This window comes from Dromiciops gliroides, chromosome 2 (assembly GCF_019393635.1).
Source record: "Dromiciops gliroides isolate mDroGli1 chromosome 2, mDroGli1.pri, whole genome shotgun sequence".
In the NCBI taxonomy this organism is placed as follows: Eukaryota; Metazoa; Chordata; class Mammalia; order Microbiotheria; family Microbiotheriidae; genus Dromiciops; species Dromiciops gliroides.
Window position 1 is genome coordinate 213,003,526 of NC_057862.1, and position 21,305 is coordinate 213,024,830.

Here is a 21,305-nt window from a genome sequence, read left to right on the forward strand (position 1 = left end):
CTATTTAAACATCAGTTCTTTCTGTGGAGGGTAGTATACTTCATCATTAGTCCTTTGGGATTGTCTTGGGTCATTGTATTGTTGAGAATAGCTAAACTATTCACAGTTTTTCATTAAACAATATTGCATTTACTGTATACAACATTCTCCTGGTTCTGTTCACTATGCACCAATTCATGTAAGTCTTTCCAGGTTTGTTTTTAGATCATCCTGCTTGTAATTTCTTATAGCACAATAATATTCCAATACACTGATAGCACAGCTTGTATAGCCACTCCTCCATTGATGGGCATCCCTTCAATTTCTAATTCTTAGCCACCACAAAAAGATGTTTAAATTTCCACACTCCTTTTTTCCCCTTAAGTTTTTATTCAGTTTACATTTCTAAAGGTGTCTCATCTATGGGGGCAGGCAAGAGTTGGCTTCCTAGACATGCCAATGTCTCTACTACAAAAAGGAATAATTTTCTAGAATATAAGAGGAATCATGTGGTAGTTTAATGTAATAAAGAAGAAAGCCGTGTCTGCTCCAATCCTCCATGGGCAATCTTATCAATCAGAACCTTCAGAGACACATAAAATTTGGCCTAATTATTGTTCTCCAAGCTCCACATTTGGTCTATGGCCTTTATGCCATTGCACAGGCTTCTCTCCATCTGGACTGTGGTCAAACAGCAAGCCTTTAAAGGCAACTGCAGTGCTTCTCATCAGTCCATACACTCTTCAAATCCTAAGTTTACTACAAGATTCAGCTCATGCGCTAGATCCTGCGGGAAGCTTTCCTGATGCCCCTGGTTAATGTCCTCAAATTATCACATTTATATTTAACTGTTTATAGGCAGCATGGCATAGTGGATAGAATGCTGTGATTGGATTCAGGAAGATTTGGGTTCAAATCTTTTTTTTTCAGGGCAATGAGGGTTAAGTGACTCACCCAGGGTCACACAGCTAGTGTCAAGTGTCTGAGGTGAGGCAAGATTTGAACTCAGATCCTCCTGAATCCAGGGCCAGTGCTTTATCCACTGTACCACCTAGCTGCCCCCTGTGTTCAAATCTTGTCTCAGAAACATACTATGAATACAAGGAAAAGTCACTTAGTCTCCCTGGGTTTCAGTTTCCTCCTCTCTAAAATGGAGATAGTAATAGGGTTTTTTATAGGATTAAATGGGATGTTTGCAAAATGCTTTGCCAACCTTGAGAGGCAACATGTCATAGTGAAAAGAATGATATAGACAAAAAGATATGACCTCAAATCCTGGCTTTGGTATTTGCTGTCTATGTGATCTTAGTAAGTCTATGATCCTGTGTTAATATGTCATTTCCACCCAACAGAGTATAAACTCTTTGAAGAGGTTGTTCAGTATGCAGAACAGTGCCTTGAACACATTAGTTACTTAATTAATGCATGTTGGATTGGATAATAATGATCACCTATAGTTTCATTGATTTTAGGTGCTTTCTTCCCTAAGATAAATTGCATAAACATTAGTTTCTAGTTTGATGTAGTTAAGAAAATCATTATCTAGTGGTCAGTCTCCTAGGATGAATTTTTCTGAACTGAACTAGGCTGATTTGGAGATGGCAGATGCTGGCAGTCCTTGGGACTGCCTTCAAGTCTTTTCAGATTGAGAAGACCTGATAAAGCTTGCATGCCATTAGCATGCCCTCCGAAAGTGTTTCCATACTTCCTGTGGTGGCATTAAAGGAGGATACTAGGAATAAGAATTCACATTCATACAACATTTGATGGTTTGCAAAAATAAAAAAGGAAAATAAGGCTCTGTTGGGAACTCACTAAGGCTGCCTTAAAATCACTTAGTTAAAAATAAAATGCATAATAATAAGTGGTCACATTTCTATGGTATTTTATAGTTTCCAAAGTGCTTTTGCATCCATGATCTCATTTGGTCCTATGGGGCAACCAGGGATGATGTCATTGGCTTAATTTTGTAATTGAGGGAATTAAGGCTTATACCGATAAAGTGACTTACCCAAAGGCACTTAGGCAATAAATGATAGAAACAGAACATCAGTCTATTTTTTTATTTTTCCTCATTTCAACTCCAGTACTTTTTCCGTGCCATGCACAATGAAGGAGAACCCAAAGGATGCATCTGTCATTAATAGTCATTCATTTATTCATTCAGCAAGCATTAAGTATCTGCCAGGTGCAAGGGAAAATACAAAAAAAAATGATGATGCAAGTTCTACCTTCAGGGACTTTACTGTCCATGATTTCCAAGCTGTTATAAATTAATTTAAAGGAGCCAAGCAACTGCCCTCCTCAGAAACTGAGTAAAGTCAAAAGGGCCAGGATTGGGATGAGGTAGGGCAGGGGCGAGGTCTCCAGGCTAGGATAAATTGGCCCTCAGAAGAGACATGAAGACCCATTCAGTGGCTAAAGATCCCACCCCAATACATCAGGTAAGTTTTATAGAGGATATGCTAAAAAGTATCATCATATAGTGGCATTGCTGCTGAATTTGGAACCAGGTTTTTCCAATTTTTAAACAAGTAGCTTGGAGCAATCCACTTCAGTGCCTCAGTTTTCTCATGTCTAAAATGGGGAGAATAATTCTTGTACTATCCACCCCGAGGAAAGCATTTTGTGAAACCTGAGGTGCTTTAGAAGTATGTTGATATTATTCCTCTCTTTCCCCTAAATTATTCCAGTGATGGAAATTTCAGCTCTTTCAAGGAGAGGGAAAAGATTTAATCTGCCAATTAAAGGGGTTGAGGTAGCTTGCTTTATCTCTGAAGAGCTGCTTTGTTCTTTGAGCACACACTCCCACTGACTTAGTGAGGATCAGACAAAGATGAATCATAAGTTCATAGGAATGGAATGACATTTTTATCCTCTTATGGTTTGAATCAGGTACATTATGCCTATAGCTTCTTCACATCGTACAAACCACTTGTTCGGGCTCCCTTAGGATACAACATGATAGCTGGGCATAACATCTTTCCTTCATTCTCCTTTGCAGACATCTGTGTTGCACATGTGTTCCCTCTTCCATGCATTTATCTTTGCTCAACTATGGACGGTCTACTGTGAACAAACTGCTGTTGCTCCCTCTGTCCAAAATCAGAATGAATTTAGCTTTACAGCCATCCTTACTGCACTGGAGTTCTGGAGTCGGGTGACACCTAGCATTCTACAGCTAATGGCACATAACAAAGTGGTGAGTTCAGTACCTGTTCATGAAAATATCCCTCCCCGAGGTTTGATTGCATTGTGATAATAATAAATAGCAACTCCTATTTACATAGCCCTTTATACCCAGTAGGAAATCTTAATCTCACAACAATGCTGGATGACAGTTGTTATTCCTGTTTAACAAAAAAGGAAACAAACTCAGAGACATTAAGTAGCTTACCCAGTGTAATGCTATCACTATTAAATGGTAGAGTCAGGGTCTGGATCCCGGTGTTCTGACTCCAGTCCAGTGTTATTTCTGCTATGCCACATTGTCAAATTTGCCAAATTATCCCCAGAACTCCATGAGGGGTTATTTTTATTTGCTTCTAATCCACCAGAACAAAAAAAAGGGAAGAAGCTCAGTGGTTTCTTGTTTCCCTGCTGTTTTTCTTCTAACACAGCCATTCCCATATAACACAACCAGCTAACTTGATTTTACCATGATTGGGTTTGAATGCCCTCTAATTCTTTCATTTCAAGCCATAGATATATTAAAAACTTTTTTTTCAATTAACAAAAATAAATTTCTTTTCTCTCCTATCTCCCCTTACCCCAAACATTGGGACAAAACCAGGAAAAACAAAATCCTTGTAATGAATATACATAGTCAAGCAAAACAAATTCCCACATTGGCCTATGTCCAAAAAAATATGCCTCTTTTTTTTTTTTTTTGCAGGGCAGTGAGGGCTAAGTGACTTTCCCAGGGTCACACAGCTAGTAAGTGTCAAGTGTCTGAGACTGGATTTGAACTCAGGACCTCCTGAATCTGGCTGGGGCCAGTGCTTTATCCACTGTCCCACCTGGATTCCCTGTGCCTCATTCTGTACCCTGATTCTATCACTTCTCTCTCTGTCAGGAGGTGCATGAAGTTATGGTTGATCATTGCATCAATCAGAATTTTTAAAAAGCCATACATATTTTCACACACATTTCCTTTCTTCCATTTTGAGTTATTCTTATGAACTACCTAGTCAGGAAGAAGTTGAAAGATGTCTAGGAAGTTTGTTTAAAGTATTTGCTTTTCTCAGAATGAGGACCATAGTGCCAAAACCAGATCTCTGGGGCACGCCAATGGAGACCTTCTTCTAAGTTGACTTCAGCCCATTAATTACTATTTTGGGGTCTTGTCATTTAACCCAAGAGTCATCCTGGACTCTTCACTCTCTTACCTGCCCCCATACCCAATCTGTTATCAAGGCCTGCCAATTTCACCATTGCAACATCTCATAAATAAGCCCCCTTCCCTTCTCTGATACTTCCACCACTCTGGTGCAGGCCCTCATCACCTCATGCCTGTATTATTGCAATATCCTGCTCATAAGTCTACCTGTCTCATCTCCCCCTACTCCAGGCCATACTCTATTCAACCACTAAAATGATTTTCCTAAAATGCAGATCTAATCATGTCATCCCCTCTACTCAATAAATTCCAGTGACTTGCTACTGTTTGCAGGAGCAAATACAAAATGCTCCGGTTGCCATTCAAACCCCTTTATAACCTAGCCTCCTCTTCTTACCTTTCCAGGTTTCTTACACCTTACTTTCTAACACCTACTCTTCTGTTTTAGTGACAATGGCCTCCTGGCTGTTCCATGAACTTCATCTCTTAGCTCTGGGCATTTTCTCTGGCTGTCATCCTATGCTTTGAATGCTCTCCCTCCTACATTTAAATGACTGACCTCCCAGGCTTCCTTTAAGTCCCAACTAAAATTCCACCTTCCATAGGAAGCCTTTCCCAATCCCTCAATTCCATAGACTGTGTTAACTCTTTCTTATTTATCCTGTATATAGTTTGCTTTGTTTATATTTGTTTGCATGTTGTCTCTTCCATTAGATTATAAGCTTGTTGAAGGCAGGGGGCTATCTTTTGCCTTTTTTTGTATCTTCAGCACTTTGCACAGTTCCTGGCTAAAAAACTTAATAAATGTTTATTGAGTGATTGATTGGTTAACTATGTCTACCACAATTTCCTTAGCATTCCTAAATCAATGGTCATCCAGTTTTCACTTGAAGTAAAATTTTCATTATAGTGAGAACTCATTACCTCCCAGTACAGTCCATTGCGCTTTTGGATACCTCTGATTGCTGAAAAAATTTTCCTTGCATCAAACCTATATCTACTGATGAAAATTCTACCAATTATTTTCTGTTCTGCCTCCTGGTAGCTCTTTATAATATCCCTTAAAATATTTGAAAACAGTTATCATATCTTATATGTCTTTCTTTCTTTTGGCAGAACCTCTCCAGTTTTTTAGACCAATTCTTGCAGAAAGAATATGATCTCAAGGTTCTTAGGTATTCTGGTTACCCTGCTCTGTATTTTTACTCCTCTAGCTTATTAATATCTTTTCTAATTGTGTTACCCAGAATTGAACATAACATTCCAGATGTAATCTGTGCAATGCAAAGTTCAATGGGACCATTACCTCCCTCCTTCGAGACAGTGTACCTCTTTTAATGGAAACTGAGACCACATTAATTTGAAGGGGCTTTTGGATGATACATTGCACTGTTGACATATTGAGATTATAGTCTTCTAAATCCACTTGATCTTTTTTCAAAAGAACTATTGTTTAACTAAACCTTTCTCATTTTGAAATTATGAAGTCAATTTTTCTTAACTCAAGTATAGGACTCTACATTTAGCTTTATAAAATAGGCTTTGTTTGATTTGGCCCCATCATTCTTGCCTCTTGAGAGCTTTTTGGAACCTGGATGCCATCTACCATGTTTGCTATCTCTCTTAGCTTTGTGTCATTGGTAAATCTGATAAGCACGCCATCTATACCTCTCTCTAAGTCTTTGTAAAAATGTGAATTAGCATAGTGCCAAGACCAGATCCTTGGGGCACTCCAATAGAGACCTCCTTCCAAATTGACTTTAACCCATTAATGATGACATTTTGAGTCTGGTCATTTAACTAATTTGCCATCCATCTAACTGTGCTTATCATCTGGTGTATATCTCTCCAATATATACATAAAAGTAGCTTGAGAGAGTTTGTCAGATGCTTTGCTGAAACCTCTTGAATATTCCCTTAATTAACTGGTCTAGTAAGCCTATCCTCCCAAAAAAAGAGAATGAAGTTAGTCTAACGTGACCTATATTTTTATGTTATTTTTATTGATTTCTTTTATTTTTATATCACCTTCTGAATATATCCCTCTCCTCTCCTCTCCACTGGCTGTTGAGGCATTCCTTGTAAAAAGATTTTAAAGGAAAAATGAAAAAAATTGTTTCAGCAAAACCAATCAACAGTTATGTTGACAGTATGTGCAATATTCCATATAGATATACAAAGTTTATACTTCTGCAAAGAAGTGTTGCATCTTTTACTCAATTTGTTTGCTGTCATTGAAAGTGATAAATATTTTGGTATATACCAGATATTTGGTGTGATCTGTTATTAATGAAGCTTTGCAGGGATAGCCTGTAGTTTGCAGACTCTGCCTTCTTTTCTCCGTATCACTTCTGATGATAGTTGTAATAATAATAATAATAATAATAATAATAATACCTTAACATTTATATAGCACACTTCAGATTAGGCAATACAGCTTCAGACACTAGCTGTGTGACCCTGGGGAAGTCACTTAATCCCATTTGACTCAGTAAATGAGCTAGAGAAGGAAATGGCAAACCAGTCCAGTATCTCTGCCAAGAAAACCCCAAATGGGGTCATGAAGAATTGGCCACAACTGAAAAAATGACTGAACTGTATTTGTGTAGCTGATTTTATTTTTTTTAATCTAACTGTTAAACTTTATATTCATCCCTATCAAAGCTACCATGACATAGTAGAAAGGATACTGAATTTGAAGTCTAATAAAAGCAACAAAAATGAACGTTTATTAACACAGTATACCAGGAAATGTACTAAGCACTGGGGATAAAAAGATGAAAGTAAAACATTCTCTTCCCTCAAGGAGCTTAGGCTCTAAAGGAAGATGTGAGTTCACATTCTACTCTGACTTTGATTAGCTTTTTGACTATTGGCAAGTCATTTGGCAGTCATCAAAGTGATACTCCTATAATGTGGTATTTTTTTTTTGGCTTGACTCTGCATAGTTATTATGAGGGTTTGGTTTTGCTTTGATTGGTAAGAGGAGGGAAGATAAATGTTTGTTAATTGAAACATAAAATTTTTAAAATGTTTATTTCTAAAGTGCAGTTCTGTCACACAAGAAATTTCTGGGACTCCCTATTGTCTCAAGACTCAAATAGAAAGTCTTCTGTTTAAGGCCTTCACAATGTCTCCAGCCTATCTTCCAAGGCTGATTTCATATTGAGCCACACACAAACTACATTTTAACCAAATTGCTCTTCCCTGTCCATAATATTTCAATTTTCTACCTCCATGCCTTTTCACAGAGCTATCCCCCATGCATAGAATGGGGTTCCTTCCTCACTTCACTTGTCTGAATCCCTTCTTCTATCAAGACTCAGTTCTAATGGCACTTCTTACACAAGATCTTTGATATTACCAGTTATTATTGCCCCCTGTCTGAAATTTCTTAATATATAGTTTGTATGTATTTTGTATGTATTTTTATTTCCTTCTGTACATCTAGTTTCCTCTCAATAAAATGGAAGCTCTTGAAGGGCAGGGACTGTTCTATTTTGTCTTTGTATTTCTAAATATCTAGTAATGTGCTTTGATAAGTAATGCTTGTTCCATGGTATAATGAACTTAACCTCAATTATCATCAAATATGTCTCAAACACCATGAATTATAGACAGGTTGCTTTAGTGAAAGAATTCTGAGGAAGTCCCAGCTCCTCGACTTATGTTGTAAATTTGATCTTCTTTCCAGGCTGTTAAAATCTTTTTAGATCCTGAAGCCACCCTACAACATTGTAGCTATTATCCCAGATGTTACTGCCATTTCAAACAAACTCATACAGAAATCTTGGTGCTTACCCAAACATTCATCACTAAGATCTAAATCACTAATGGCACAATATAAATGCAGAACAGAGATTTTTTTTGTCACTCATTGATTTTACAATGCCTTTTTCCCCTTAAAGAGTTACTATACTGCATATGTTCTCTTAAAAATTAAAGTGTATTAAAATTATTTAAATTCTGAGACTTTAGGGTAAATTTGTTGACAATATTTGAGATGAGTATAGACAGGGGTGTCACAAACCCAGGGCTGGGAAGCACTAATTTAGGGAAATTATTCTTGCTGTTTTATGTAGAGTCAGACATGACATTTGGCATAGTATCCTTCATCCTGATGAGAGTTAAGATTTTAAAGCAAGCAAAGTCCCTTGAAAATCTCTCAACTTCTTCATGAATAAGTGACAGATAATAGTTTTTCAAGATGGAAGAAGGGGAATGTTTATGAAGAGGTATTTGGCTTGAAATGAAGAAAGCTGAGGGCTTCCAGACAAAGTTGATAGTCAGCTAGTGGTTGGTGGTACAGTATAGAGACAGCTGTGTTAAAAGAGGAAAATTTAGCAAACAAGAAACTGTTCTAACTTCTCCATTCACTTTCTGTTCTGGAGTTTTAGAGGCAAATAAAAATACCCCCTAGTGGTTTACCCTGGTCATTAAGCAAACAGCATGAACAGATGTCAGGTGGCTCTTGGCAGGCACACAGTGGTTTTAAGGTTCTTATAACATTGGAAGAAGCATTTGTTTCTCCTTTTTGTTGTTTCAGATGGTAGAAATGGTCTGTCTCCATGTGATCAGTTTGATGGAAGCGCTGCAAGAATGCAATTCAACCATTTTTGTCAAGGTATGAAAGTCATAATGTCTCTTAGGGAGAACATCCCCGAGCTTTCAGGGCCTAGTGCTTATCCTTTTGAGTGAGACACTTAAGAAAACAGCTTAAGAGAGACAGCTGGAGGATACATACTTGTATTAAAAACCTTAACTAAACATGTGAAAAAATTACCTATACTAGGTATTTCAAATAAATACAAATTGAAATTTGCTCTTTCAAGAAATACATGTGGAAGAGAATTGTCCTGACAGCGGGTGCCATAATGGAGTAAATAGGATAATATGTTTTTACCCTTCCCTAAGGTATAGTCATTTGACTTCTTATCACTATCTGGGTGATACTTTAAGATCAATGTAATTTAATTGAAAACTATTAGTGCCTTAGAAATTACATAAACATGTTTAATTGTTATTGTTTACCCAAGAACATTCCCCAAATAACTAGTGACTTGGAAAAGTCAAGGAATTTAAGAGAACTTATTGATAACTGAACTTGAGAAAGGCTATACCAATCCATTTATATTCCAGATAATTTCACTATTTTCCACTCTTTTGACTCTGCTCTTTAGGAAAGAGATGATAGCCAAGTTTCCTAGTGCTATACTAAAGACCTAAGTGGGACTGGAATAGGGACTGGACCCATAATTTAATTTATATGGAGAATTCCCCAGGGGAGGAAACTCCCTCTACCAATGTGAGTCAGCACCTTCCAGCAATTTGCAGCCTTAGAGAATTACCTAGAGCACTGAAATCACTTGTTCAGGGTCACAAAAGCAATATTTGTAAGACTTGAACTCAGTTTTCCTGGTTTTCTGTCCCCGATTTCACATTGCCTCTTGAGACCTCGAAAAAGCCCATGGATGGGGGAATGCAATTACACTGACATCAGAACATTATATAGTATTGGCTCTAATGATCATTAAGAATATGGCCAACATTCTGGATAACTGATACAATTTCACCTTACTAGAGGGAGGGACCATTCAGTGAAATGTGTTTCTTTGGACAAAAGCAAGTCTTCAGGTGACAAAAGGAGTTGGAGGAGAATAATGCAATATCATTATCAAATGATCATATCATAAATTTAGAGCTAGAAAAAGGACCTTACAGGTCAGATAGTCCAATATGCTCATTTCCTACACATGAGAAAATTGATACCCAGAGAAGTTAAATGACTTGTCCAAGGTCAAACAGGTATAGCACAGGTCATATAAGTGTAGAAAAGCCAGGAATAGAACTAAGTTCCTCTGATTTTAAGAACATTGCTTTTATTTTGGCTAAAATAACTCCCTTTTTTAAAGTTTTCTAGGGAAGGAAAAAAACACATCACCCAACTTACTGTATTATATCATTACTGAGCCCAATGTAAATTATGTCTAATCCTTACTGACAGCTTTGTATGAGCCACTAACAAAAAGGAACCAAAATGAAAGTTATTCAGTAAACCAAATTAGCATTCCCTAAATAGAATGATTGCTGGATTATATGAGGCTGTCAATAATAATGAAGTTTAACCTGAAGCCTTCAGTCATGTAATTGGTAAATTATAAACCTGAATGTCATTTGAAAGTACATTTGAGAATCATGTAGTCACATGTTATACTAGTTGGAAAGAGTAAGAGCTATTTTCCTTACTAAAATCTATTCTGAAAACAATGCTAGCCTGTCACATACAACTAAGTCATTGACTCAGAAAAGCAGCATTTACTGATGGGACCAGAGAGGTGTCATAGCTCCGAGTGTTTCTGGCCAATATCGTTCTTCCTGAGCTCTGAGCAAAGACCTTTGCCGAAGAGGCTTTCTGCACTGGTGTTTGCTAGCTCTTTAAGAAACTAGCTGACGGGGCAGCTAGATGGCGCAGTGGTTAAAGCACCAGCCCTGGATTCAGGAGTACCTGAGTTCAAATCCGGCCTCACACACTTGACACTTACTAGCTGTGTGACTGTGGGCAAGTCACTTAACCCCCATTGCCTAAAAAAACAAAACAAAAAACAAACAAACAAAAAAAACTAGCTGACATGTTGGTTCAGGTGTCAGCTACTGTTCTGTTCCCCAAAGAATGAGGAAAGGAAACACCTGGGAAAATACTCTTAGATATGTACTAATGGGCCAAGTCTGGAGTCAGACATCCCAGACAGTCTCTGAAGTGCAGAGTTTTAAAATTTTGTGTGTGTGTCATGGCTCCCACTGGTAGTTCGGTGAAGCCTATGGACTCCTTCTCAGAATAATGTTTTTAGATAATTAAATGCTAAATTTGAGATAGTGATCAGTAAAAATAAAAGTGTGATTTTTTTTTCCCTTTTACAAGTTCATGGATGACTTGAAATTTATCATGTGGTCCCTTGGACAGTCCATGGACCCCAGATGAAGAACCCCTACCATAGTAATGTTAACTGTTGCAGGTTGTATTCCTTGCTTACTCCCATAACTCAGATAAAAAGACCCATGTGAGTTTCCCGAAGACCCACACTCTTTTGGAATGTCCTCAAATAAAGATTGATTTCTTGTGGATTAGATCCTATAGAGTCAGAATCTACAGGGAGCTATACAAAATTTACATAAAGGATAAGGAGGGACTTGGACCTTGATACAACTCTAGGTGTGGATATTATAAGTCCTTGACCTGATTCCAACTTGCTATTTCTGAACAGCATCCTAATAATGAATTAATATGTTTTCCTATTCTAATAATCACTGACTATATGGTTACCCACAATCACTACTCACAAACCCTAATTACAGACATTTAACTCTAGACTGCAGACTGCTGGTCAGAATTTCCTTTTCTCCTGAATATTTGTTTCCTGTGTTGACACCTACACTGGTGTGTGTGTGTGTGTGTGTGTGTGTGTGCGCGCGTGCGCGTGTGTGCATGTGTGTAGGTAGCAGGGGTGGACAGCCCAGCCACCGCACAAACCTATTTACCTGAATTATTGACACCATATTAGGGCAGTAAATTCCTGGAACTTCTGGAAGAAGTTGGCACCAGTAGTTTATCTTGTGCTTCTCTTTGGTCTTGGGTAAAATGATAGAATCTCAGAGCTTACAGGACTTCAGAGGCCATTTAGACACACTGGGATAGCTTTTTCTGTGATTCAAAATGTTTAGGTAAGGATTAGGATGAGATAATTTGTGGCACAGACTTCTAAGGCACTGACCCTTAATGTCCTACTAGGATTGTAAGTCTAATAATAGGACTAAGCCACAGGAATCATTTTCAAATGATGGAATTTCACCCACTGATGCTTCTTCCCTAAAGACTATAATTATGCTATATCCAATGTGTTGACCAAGACCACCATTTTTTATTAGGAAAGTAATAAACTGGACATATTATTAACAAGATGTTAAAACATGTATACATGCCAATTAGCCTTAGGAACAAAAGAATAAACAGAAATATAACTAATCACTTTCTTAGACTCAATAAATACAATTTTGATGTGTTAACAGCCTCCAAAGAGGATAGTAACTAGTAGTGAGATAAACGTGTTATTGGTTTTGAGAATTAAGGGTCAATATTTATACTTCTGTCTCTAAACTTTTCCAGACTTTAGTTAGGATTTTTCTTCAGACTCTCCTGAAACTGTGCCTGAGACTCAGAAGATCACAATTATAACTTGTCTTCTGATAGCTGAAATGGGCTATTCCATATTCCACTACATTGTTGAATTTAACTTTCCCACTGCCCTGAGGGAGCAGAGGCCATTGGAAAAAGTAGAAGCTGTTGGTACTACCTACCCAAAGAGAGCAAGCTGTGAGAGAAATCATATATAGGAATAGATATGTGAATCATCTCAAGCTTTAGTCTATAAAGCCCATGGATTTTAAAGCCTCATTTTAGGTCTGGCCCTTAGTTTGTGCCAGTCATTTATGTGTATGCACAGATTGTACAAAGTCCTTACCTCCCTGCTTTGCTTCTATTTTACCCTCCATATCATATATAGATAGGAGATAGAAGTCTGTCTTTTTCTGACAGTGTGGAATTCTAGCTGCTGTTTATGAACCTTTTCTTAACAACCAAGAGCTAATATAATCATGGCTGTACCTGGAGAACCATTTCTTAAGATTCTAGGGAGGAAGATTCTATTTAAGGAAGTGAAGGTATTTTAAAAATATACACTAACTTTCCCCTCATTGAGTGGCTTTCAAGAGATAATCAGTCATTTGCTCTAGAGTGTATATTCCAAGCAATCATGGGGTGCTTATTAACCTCCAAATGCCACCAGCTCAGCAGGGCCTGGACTCAAAAAGACATTTTTCTGATTATGGGCAATGCCTCAGCATGTGCCCTCATCCTTGCAAAGTTAGAAGGATTAACGATGCCCTGCTTTCCCTCACTGTAATTGCATCTGATGTGGCCAAATAAGTGCAATAATAGCAAACATCTTTGTTTCTCCCTCACAGCTCATACCTATGTGGCTGCCAATGATTCAGTCAAATTTGAAGGTAAGTTTGAAGGCAAAATATGGGCAAGTTTTGGGTTTGAAGCTGAGTCCATCCTGAAAATGTAATGAAGTTCAGAGGCATTTTTAATACTAATCTCACTTCAAGAATGGTCATGCTTACACGTGGTAATTGCCAATTGCCTTATAGCTCCACTGTCATCCTTCTAAGTACAAGACCATAAATTTAGAACTGGAAAGGACTTTACAGATCTAGTCCAATTCTTTCATGTCATGGAGAGGGATCAGAGCTGGGATTCAGACCCAGGATATGGACTCCAAACCTTTGTGTACTATAAAAATTTTTTCAAAACACTATTTGCTTCTCTTATCATAATATGTCAAGTGCCTGTGACTTTCATACCCCATCTGTGGAAGGAGCAGAACAGCTTAAGGTAGCCAAGTATCATAGATGGACTTGAACCCAGATCATCCTCATTCTGGGTCTAACACTCTATTCACTATAGCATGCTTCCTCTCCATTAAAATGATAATAATAATACCTTCAATTTTAAAATTATTTACAAAAAACAACCCTTATAACTACCCCACAAGGTTAGTATTATTAACCCCAATTTTTTTAAGTAAGCCAATTGGGGTTAAGTGACTTGCCCAGGGTCACACAGCTAGTAAGTGTGTTAAGTGTCTGAGGCTGGATTTGAATTCAGGTACTCCTGACTCCAAGGCCAGTACTCTATCCACTGCACCATCTAGCTGCCCCCTATTAACTCCATTTTATAGATTGGGAAACTGAGTCCCAGAAAGGTTAAATGGTTTGACCAAAGTTACAGAACCACTAAGTAGCATCTAGGGTTCAAACCCAGTCTTGACTACAAGTTGAGTGCTCTTTCCACTAGACTATACTGCCTGTATTGTTAGGTCATTTTGTCCTTAGAACATATCCCCTCAAGGTATACAGGGATTTTATAGATGTAATGACCCAGAAAAGTTGTGACCTACTCAAAAGTTACATATTAAAAGTGACAGATCCAGAGCTAGAATCCTTATCTTGACTTCTATCTGCATGGCCACATGGAATCATTATCAGAAAGCAACACCATGGAAGGAGTGCTATATTTGGCATCAGAGGGCCAGGGTTTGAATTCCAACTCTGACAATTACTTATCCATTGACTTTAGGGCAAGTCACTCAATCTCTTTGGATCTCCTTTCCCTCCTCTGCAAAAGGGAGCTGGGGGAGGATTAGATAACTTCTAAGGTCCTTTCCAACGCTAAACTATTTATATAGCATTTATCAAATACTGAACTTCAAACAGAATTGTGTAGAGACTGTTCCCCCTACAGGAGCTTAAAAACTAGGAAGGACAGTTCTGACAGAGACGTAAGGCATTTAGACATCAGAATATCAACATTGAGTTCCCGAGTGAAAGGCAAGAGAACCATTTCAATGATCCTTCTCACTGAATATCCATTTTGAATACAGGTTTGTGCTAAGGATCAAGAGGAAGTAGTTTCATGTCCTCAACCAGTCCTAGTTTGCTGATTAGATGTAAAAGTGTAGCCATTTTTAAAGAACATAGTAGTGTGATTTGATCCAAACTCTGTTCAATTAAATGTCTTAACCACTATCATCAATCTTCCATGATGGGGAGAAATTTTTGAAGGATGTTTATTAAATGATGTAATATCAGAGCTGTGAGTGTTATTAGAAATTATCATGTATAATTTCTTCATTTTATATATAAGGAATTTGGCACCCACAGAGAACTGACTTTCCCATGATCACACAACTAGTAAGTGGCAAGCACTCAGACATTAGAATTATACAATTTTATAGCTAAAAGTGACCTTAGACATTATTTTTTCAACCCTTTACCAGCCTCCCTTCCATTTTACAGATGAGGAAACTGAGGCCCTGAGAAATGAAGTAATTTTCTCAAAGACACAGAACTAGTGAGTGGCAGAGTCATGCATCCTAACTCCCAGTCTGGCGTTCTTTCCATACCATCATCCAGCCTCTAGGGAAGCTTTGTGTTATGAGGGGTAAACATACTTTTCTGCTACTAAACATAGATGTTTGGTCTTGGCAGAGGTATTGAGAAGTTAGTCACCAGCTGCATCCACAAGTTTGGCAGCAGGAATTTAATTTCCATTTTTTTCCATTTCTATTATCACCTGCCTGGCAGTGGTGGTATTAGTAGGTGGGTAGTGGGAGGAATTCAGGAGGCTTCCTTGCTTGTGCTCATACTTAGGGGCAGAACAAACAGGGAGACAGCATTGGGGGAGGAGATCAACTAGATCAACTGGGGCAAATTGTAAGTTGTAGACATGCATTGGTACCCTCCTTTCCATGGCAAGTCATGATGGAGAATAACAGCAATAAGAGCTCTATGCCAGTCCCCTCTGAATCCAGATTTGTGGTAGCAGCATTGCTATGACCATGGACAACATGCTCTGTTCTAGTTCTGCATTCAAGAAAGATTGCTGCGAACTTGGGCAGCAGGTCTACCCACAGAAATGTACTTTTGAACTCAGTTGATTGGCATCAGAAAGAAACAATGACTAAATTATATCTCCTTCTAAATTTTCCTAGGGATAAGGTACGTTTAACTTGAAGAATAGAAGACTTGGGTGTGTATTTAGGGGTTAAAGGAGGAAAGCATGATAGCTGTTTTCAAAGGCTTGAAGGTCTGTCAGATGGAAGAAGGATTAACCTTATTCTACTTGGCCCCAGAGGGCAGAACCGGGAGGAAGGGGTGGGAATTCTTCAGAAGACAAGAGTTGAGCTTGGCAAAAGGAAACCTCTTAACAGTTAGAGTTGTCTCCAAGCGGAAGGGGCTGCCTCGGGACGTGGTGTCTTCCGGTCACTGAGACTCTTCAAGTGGATCCTGGATGACCACTTCTCAAGGATTTTGTGAAGGGGATTCCTGTTCAGGAGTCGGTCCCTACCAACTTTGAGTCTTGGCGACTCTGCCATTCTGTGATTCTGAGTCTCTTGTTATGTTTTAACAGCACTTATCGGCTGGACTACAACTACGACTTCAAGCAATTCAGAACAACGTGAACCACCACAGCCTGAGGATGCTACAGGGCTCAGGACAGACAAGCACGAGTTCATCCGCGCTCCGGAAGTGGCTCCAGTGCACCCAGTTCAAAATGGCCCAGGTGGAGATCCAGTCCTCAGAAGCTGCCTCCCAGTTCTACCCTCTATGAGCAGGGTGTGTCGCTGCTAGCGTGAACGCTCTGGTTCAGCAATAACGGGGTTCCAGACAAATACTAGGATCCACGCAGGTTTGAGAAGGCACTGGGGACACTGCACCCCCTCCGTAGTTTAGGTACAGACATGCGGAGCCTGCCGATGGCCGTGTCGAAGCCTTCCTGCTTCACCCGTTTCTGACGTCTCCTTGGGCTAGCCGATTAAGTGTTTCCTTACATTCTTTTTTAAGAACCAAATCATTTCTCTTTAACTGACTTCTATTTTTTTTAAGAAGAAAAAAAAATAGACTGGTGGGCACTCACAGAAAAGTTGTATAAGTCCCCCTGTTGCTATTTTTGATGACAGAGAATAAATAGGGTTTTTGAAGCCTTTTAGTGTTTTTTCTTAAAACCGACTCTTGGCAATGCAATAAAACTCCTCACCGTGCGCCGGTGACACCCTACGGAGGCTTGGGGTCATGATCGTGGGAAAAAGCGGCAGCTTGCAAGGAGCATTACAAAGTGCACTTAGAAATTAGGGGGTTTAACTGTGCCAATTCTTCCTCCTTTTCTTTTTTTCTTTCTTTCCCTTTTTATAATATCATTTTCCAAAACTGTCCAGTATGGTGGCTTATTTTTAAAACAACTGCAACAAACAAACAAACAAAACTAGGTTTTTGGACTCCTTAGTTTGAGGCTGTATTTTCTTCTTGTAAGCTTTAGGATAACCCCTTTAGTTTTATGAATAAGAAATTTTATTCTTTTCGTAATACTTGTATACAATTCCATTGGGATAAAAAACAAATTGTAGATTGCATACCAACCTAATGGAATCCCAGCATTGGCACGTAACACTGCATATGGAATCACATTCCTAAAAGCCGAATCTTAATAGTGCAAGAGCACTGAGATGCGTTGGCACTTATGAACAGCATTTGACTGTGCATTCACAAATGGTACTTCTCTTCTTTTACTCCTGTAATGCACTGACAAAAAGAAGAATTAATACACGTTTAAGCTGTATATTAACATGCTATTAAATGCATATTCTTTATTATCTTTGAGAGCCTGAGGGTTTTCTTTTTAAAAACTAGTTTATAGGTCAAAAGGAATGACTATTCCTTGGGGATGCCATAGAGGGTACTCCTGCTTCAAGCAGTGTTTGGACCATATACCCTCTGAGGTCAAAAAATCCAACAAACATTAATAAAGCTCCTCTACTCTACAAGAAGGTTCAGGGGATAAAAAAACAAAACAAAAATAAGATGGAGTATAGACCATGGGAGAGACCAGTGGCAGGAACAAATATCAAGGTGAAGATAGGGAAGCTATTACAATGGTCCATATCAGTGATGTTGAAGACCTCAGTGAGGGTATTGGCCATGTGAGTAGAGAGAAGTGGGTTTAAGAGATGTTTCTGTGACAGGGTTGATGGGGGCAGAACAGCATAGCCTAATGTTTGATTTGGAGTAAGAGGATCAGTCTCTGTTCTGTCACTTGCTGTTTTTGTAACCTTGAACAAATCTCTGAACCTCTGTTTCCTCCTCTAGAATGAGAGGTTGAGATTGAATGACTGCTAAGGTTCCTGCTAGATCTAGATCTATGATTCTATAATCTTATGAAGGGACTTGGCTACTTGACTATGGAGGTAGGGAAAATCAAGGTGATGGAAAAATCAAGGACGATTCTGAGGTCATGATCCTGTTTAATTGGGAGAACAATGGCACCAGACGAAGGGTAGGTTTCAAGGGGCTAATAAAGTGTATTTAGTTTTGCTTTTATTTAGTTTGATATACTAACATATATTTAGTTGAATATGACCAGCACATAGCTGGAGATGTGGGATTGGAGTTCAAAATTGGAATTAGGACTAGATATGTAGATTTGGGAGTCATTTATAAGAAATGATCATTGAACCCGTGAGGATGGATGACATCACTAAGAAAGAGGCCAAAAGGTATACAGAGAGAAGAGAGCCCACTATAGACACTTGGAGGACATCTAGGGATAGGTTGGTACATCCTTTTCAACTCTGAGGCTCTATATAAGATCTTTGAGGGCAAATATCATTATTATTAGTAGTAATAGTGCCTAGCATATTGTTTTATACATGCTTAGGTACTTAACAACTTTTTTTAATGGGATAAAATTGAACTGATTCCTATGAATGGTCTGGATCCTGGTGAGAATTCCTGAATTACACATTTTTCAAATTTCTCAGAGCACTTTGTCTATACCACAAAATCTCAGAACTATGAGGCTATCTCAGAGAACATGTAGCCCAGCCTTACCTGAACAGCAATTCCTTCTACCACATCACAAGTGATCAGGCATCCAGTTCCTAATGGACCTACTACCTCTCAAGGCAGCCCCTTCCATTCTGGAATAGCTTTTATTGTTAACAAGTCTTTCCTTTGCCCTTATCAAATTTTACTGTGTATGTTTCCGTGCTATTATTCCCTATGAGACTGAGGTCACAGATCATAGATCCAGAGCTGGAAGAGACTTCAGAGAGCCATTTAGTTCAACCCCCTCACTTTTACAGATGAGAAGAAGTTAACCTTCATGCCCAAGGTCACACAGGTAGTAAGTGACAGGAGCAGGATTTGAAACCGGTTCAAAATCTGATTCCAGGGGGCAGCTAGGTGGCACAGTGGATAAAGCACTGGCCCTGGATTCAGGAGGACCTGAGTTCAAATTTGACCTCAGATACTTGACACTTACTAGCTGTGTGACCCTGGGCAAGTCACTTAACCCTCACTGCCCCGCAAACAAAACAAAATTAAAATCTGATTCCAAGTCCATTCTTGATATGTGAGGACAAAGAATAGGTAACTTCATTTTTGAATTCCCAGTGCCTAGCATAGTGCACATTCAATGATTATTTTAATAATTAACAGATATTTGCTAAACAAATGTTCTAATAGCCATTGAAACCTAATTGCTCTTGATAAGGAGCAAAGGATCCTTGACCATTTTGTTGGAAATAAGCTCGATGCATTTGGCATATATCCTCTCCCAGCAGGGTACCCCACACCCCACAAGGCCCAAGATAATTCATTGCTATGTTGATTATTTAAGAGGTTCCATTTTTCTTCTAGGGGGTGAAATGTTGTAATACTTTCTAGAGATGAGTAATACCTCTAGTGCTGAGAATGTTCACTTAAGTCCTAACAATTAAAGCTCTCCAAACATAGAATTAGCTGCCTGGAAGGGGTGGGAGGAAGGAGGGATTTGGGCTTCCTCACCCCTAGAGGTCTGCAAGCAGTGATCAAAAGGTCAATCTGGGGGAATGTTGTACAGGAAATGTTTGCAATTGGAAGAGGCTTTGGACTAGCCTTGTGATTTAGGACAAATCACCTCCAGGATTGAACGTATTTCTTCAACTGGAAAATGGATATATTAATGTGAAATCCTACCTACCTCACAGGGTTGTTGTGAGGACCAAATGATGTAGAGAAATTTTTGGTCAGGTACTATGTAACTTGAACTAGATCAGGAATTCTTAACCTGGGGTCCTTGAACTTGGTGTGTGTGTGTGTGTTTTTAAACTATTTTTATAATTGTATTTTAACATAATTTGTTTTCTTTATAATCCTATATATTATATTTTTGCATTTATAAATATTATTCTGAGTCCATAGGAGTCAGACAACTGCCAAAGGGGATCCATGACACAAAAAAGATTAAGAACCTCTGGATTAGATTGGTTGTGAAATCCATTCCCACCCAGATTCTGTGATTTTATGATGACCCCATAAGTCCTTTCAGATCCAAAGTTTTGATTATAAAGAAAATGAGGAGGCAGACATGCACTGCTATAAAGTTTCCTGAGATCCATGTTGTATCTTGAGCAGAACCATTACTCATCATTCTTAGTGTATTATCTAATATATTCTAAATTGGAAAGAAATAACTTGATCAATCAATTAAACAACAGGTATTTCCTTAACTCATTGTAGGTACCTACTATTATCCTAGATGATGTGTACTAACCCAAGAAGGTTTGAAGTAAAAAATTTTGTGTTCAAATCCCAGATCTAACAATCTATGAACCTATAATGTTGGTTGGTTAGGTGGGATTGATCTTTTATAATGTCATAGGATTTTGAGCTGGAAGAGAACTTAGTGATCTAGTCCAACCTTCATTTGGAAGAAGAAAAAAATGGTCCAGAGAGGTCAAGTGATTTGTACAAAGTCACAAGGAGCAACAGTCTGTATTTGAACCCAGGTAATCTGACTTCATGTTAAGTGCTCTCTGCCTGTTTCAGCAAGCATGAGGAATCTGAGTGATTCTGTTTTTTTCCTAAGCATTAGTCCAGAAAGGAAGAAGAAGGAAGTTTTTTCACTAAATATTAGAATTAGAAGAGACTCCATTAAAGGTCACCTAATCCAACCCCCTCATTTTAAAAATTGAGAGTCAGAGATGGAAAGAGATTTTCCCAAGGTTTTACAGTGGTCAAAGAAGTGGCAGAAATAAGATTCAAACCCAAGGCTTCTCTTTCCAAGTGCCCCAGAGTTGTACATTAGGACCCTTCCCAGATAGGGTTGCTGTAAACCACCCTTGCACAGAGGTTCCAAAAGTCCCATTAGTCCATCACACCTGCTTTGTATCTATTTTAGGCATCCAAGTGGTAGAATGCATATGGTATATATGGTATCAAACTCAGATAGAAACTGGGGCCAGCAAACCCATACATTAAGATCTGTGTGGGAAGCTTATTGACTTAGAAAACCACAAATGAACATTTTCTATGTTCTATTGTATTTTTATTT

General features: G+C 38.5%; 1 protein-coding gene across 11 annotated transcripts in view; it reads left to right on the top strand.

Moving 5' to 3' along the window:
- UNC79 (unc-79 homolog, NALCN channel complex subunit) overlaps positions 1-17,553 on the top strand; it is a 323,533-nt gene extending 305,980 nt beyond the window's left edge. For all 11 annotated transcript variants that reach the window (XM_043986754.1, XM_043986757.1, XM_043986756.1 and 8 more), the window contains 4 exons: positions 2,984-3,181; positions 8,865-8,942; positions 13,337-13,378; positions 16,347-17,553. In XM_043986754.1, the coding sequence (XP_043842689.1) occupies positions 2,984-3,181; positions 8,865-8,942; positions 13,337-13,378; positions 16,347-16,547 (519 nt within the window). In that variant the 3' untranslated portion in view covers positions 16,548-17,553. The remainder of the gene's footprint in view (positions 1-2,983; positions 3,182-8,864; positions 8,943-13,336; positions 13,379-16,346) is intronic.
- The last annotated feature ends 3,752 nt before the right edge of the window (positions 17,554-21,305 follow it).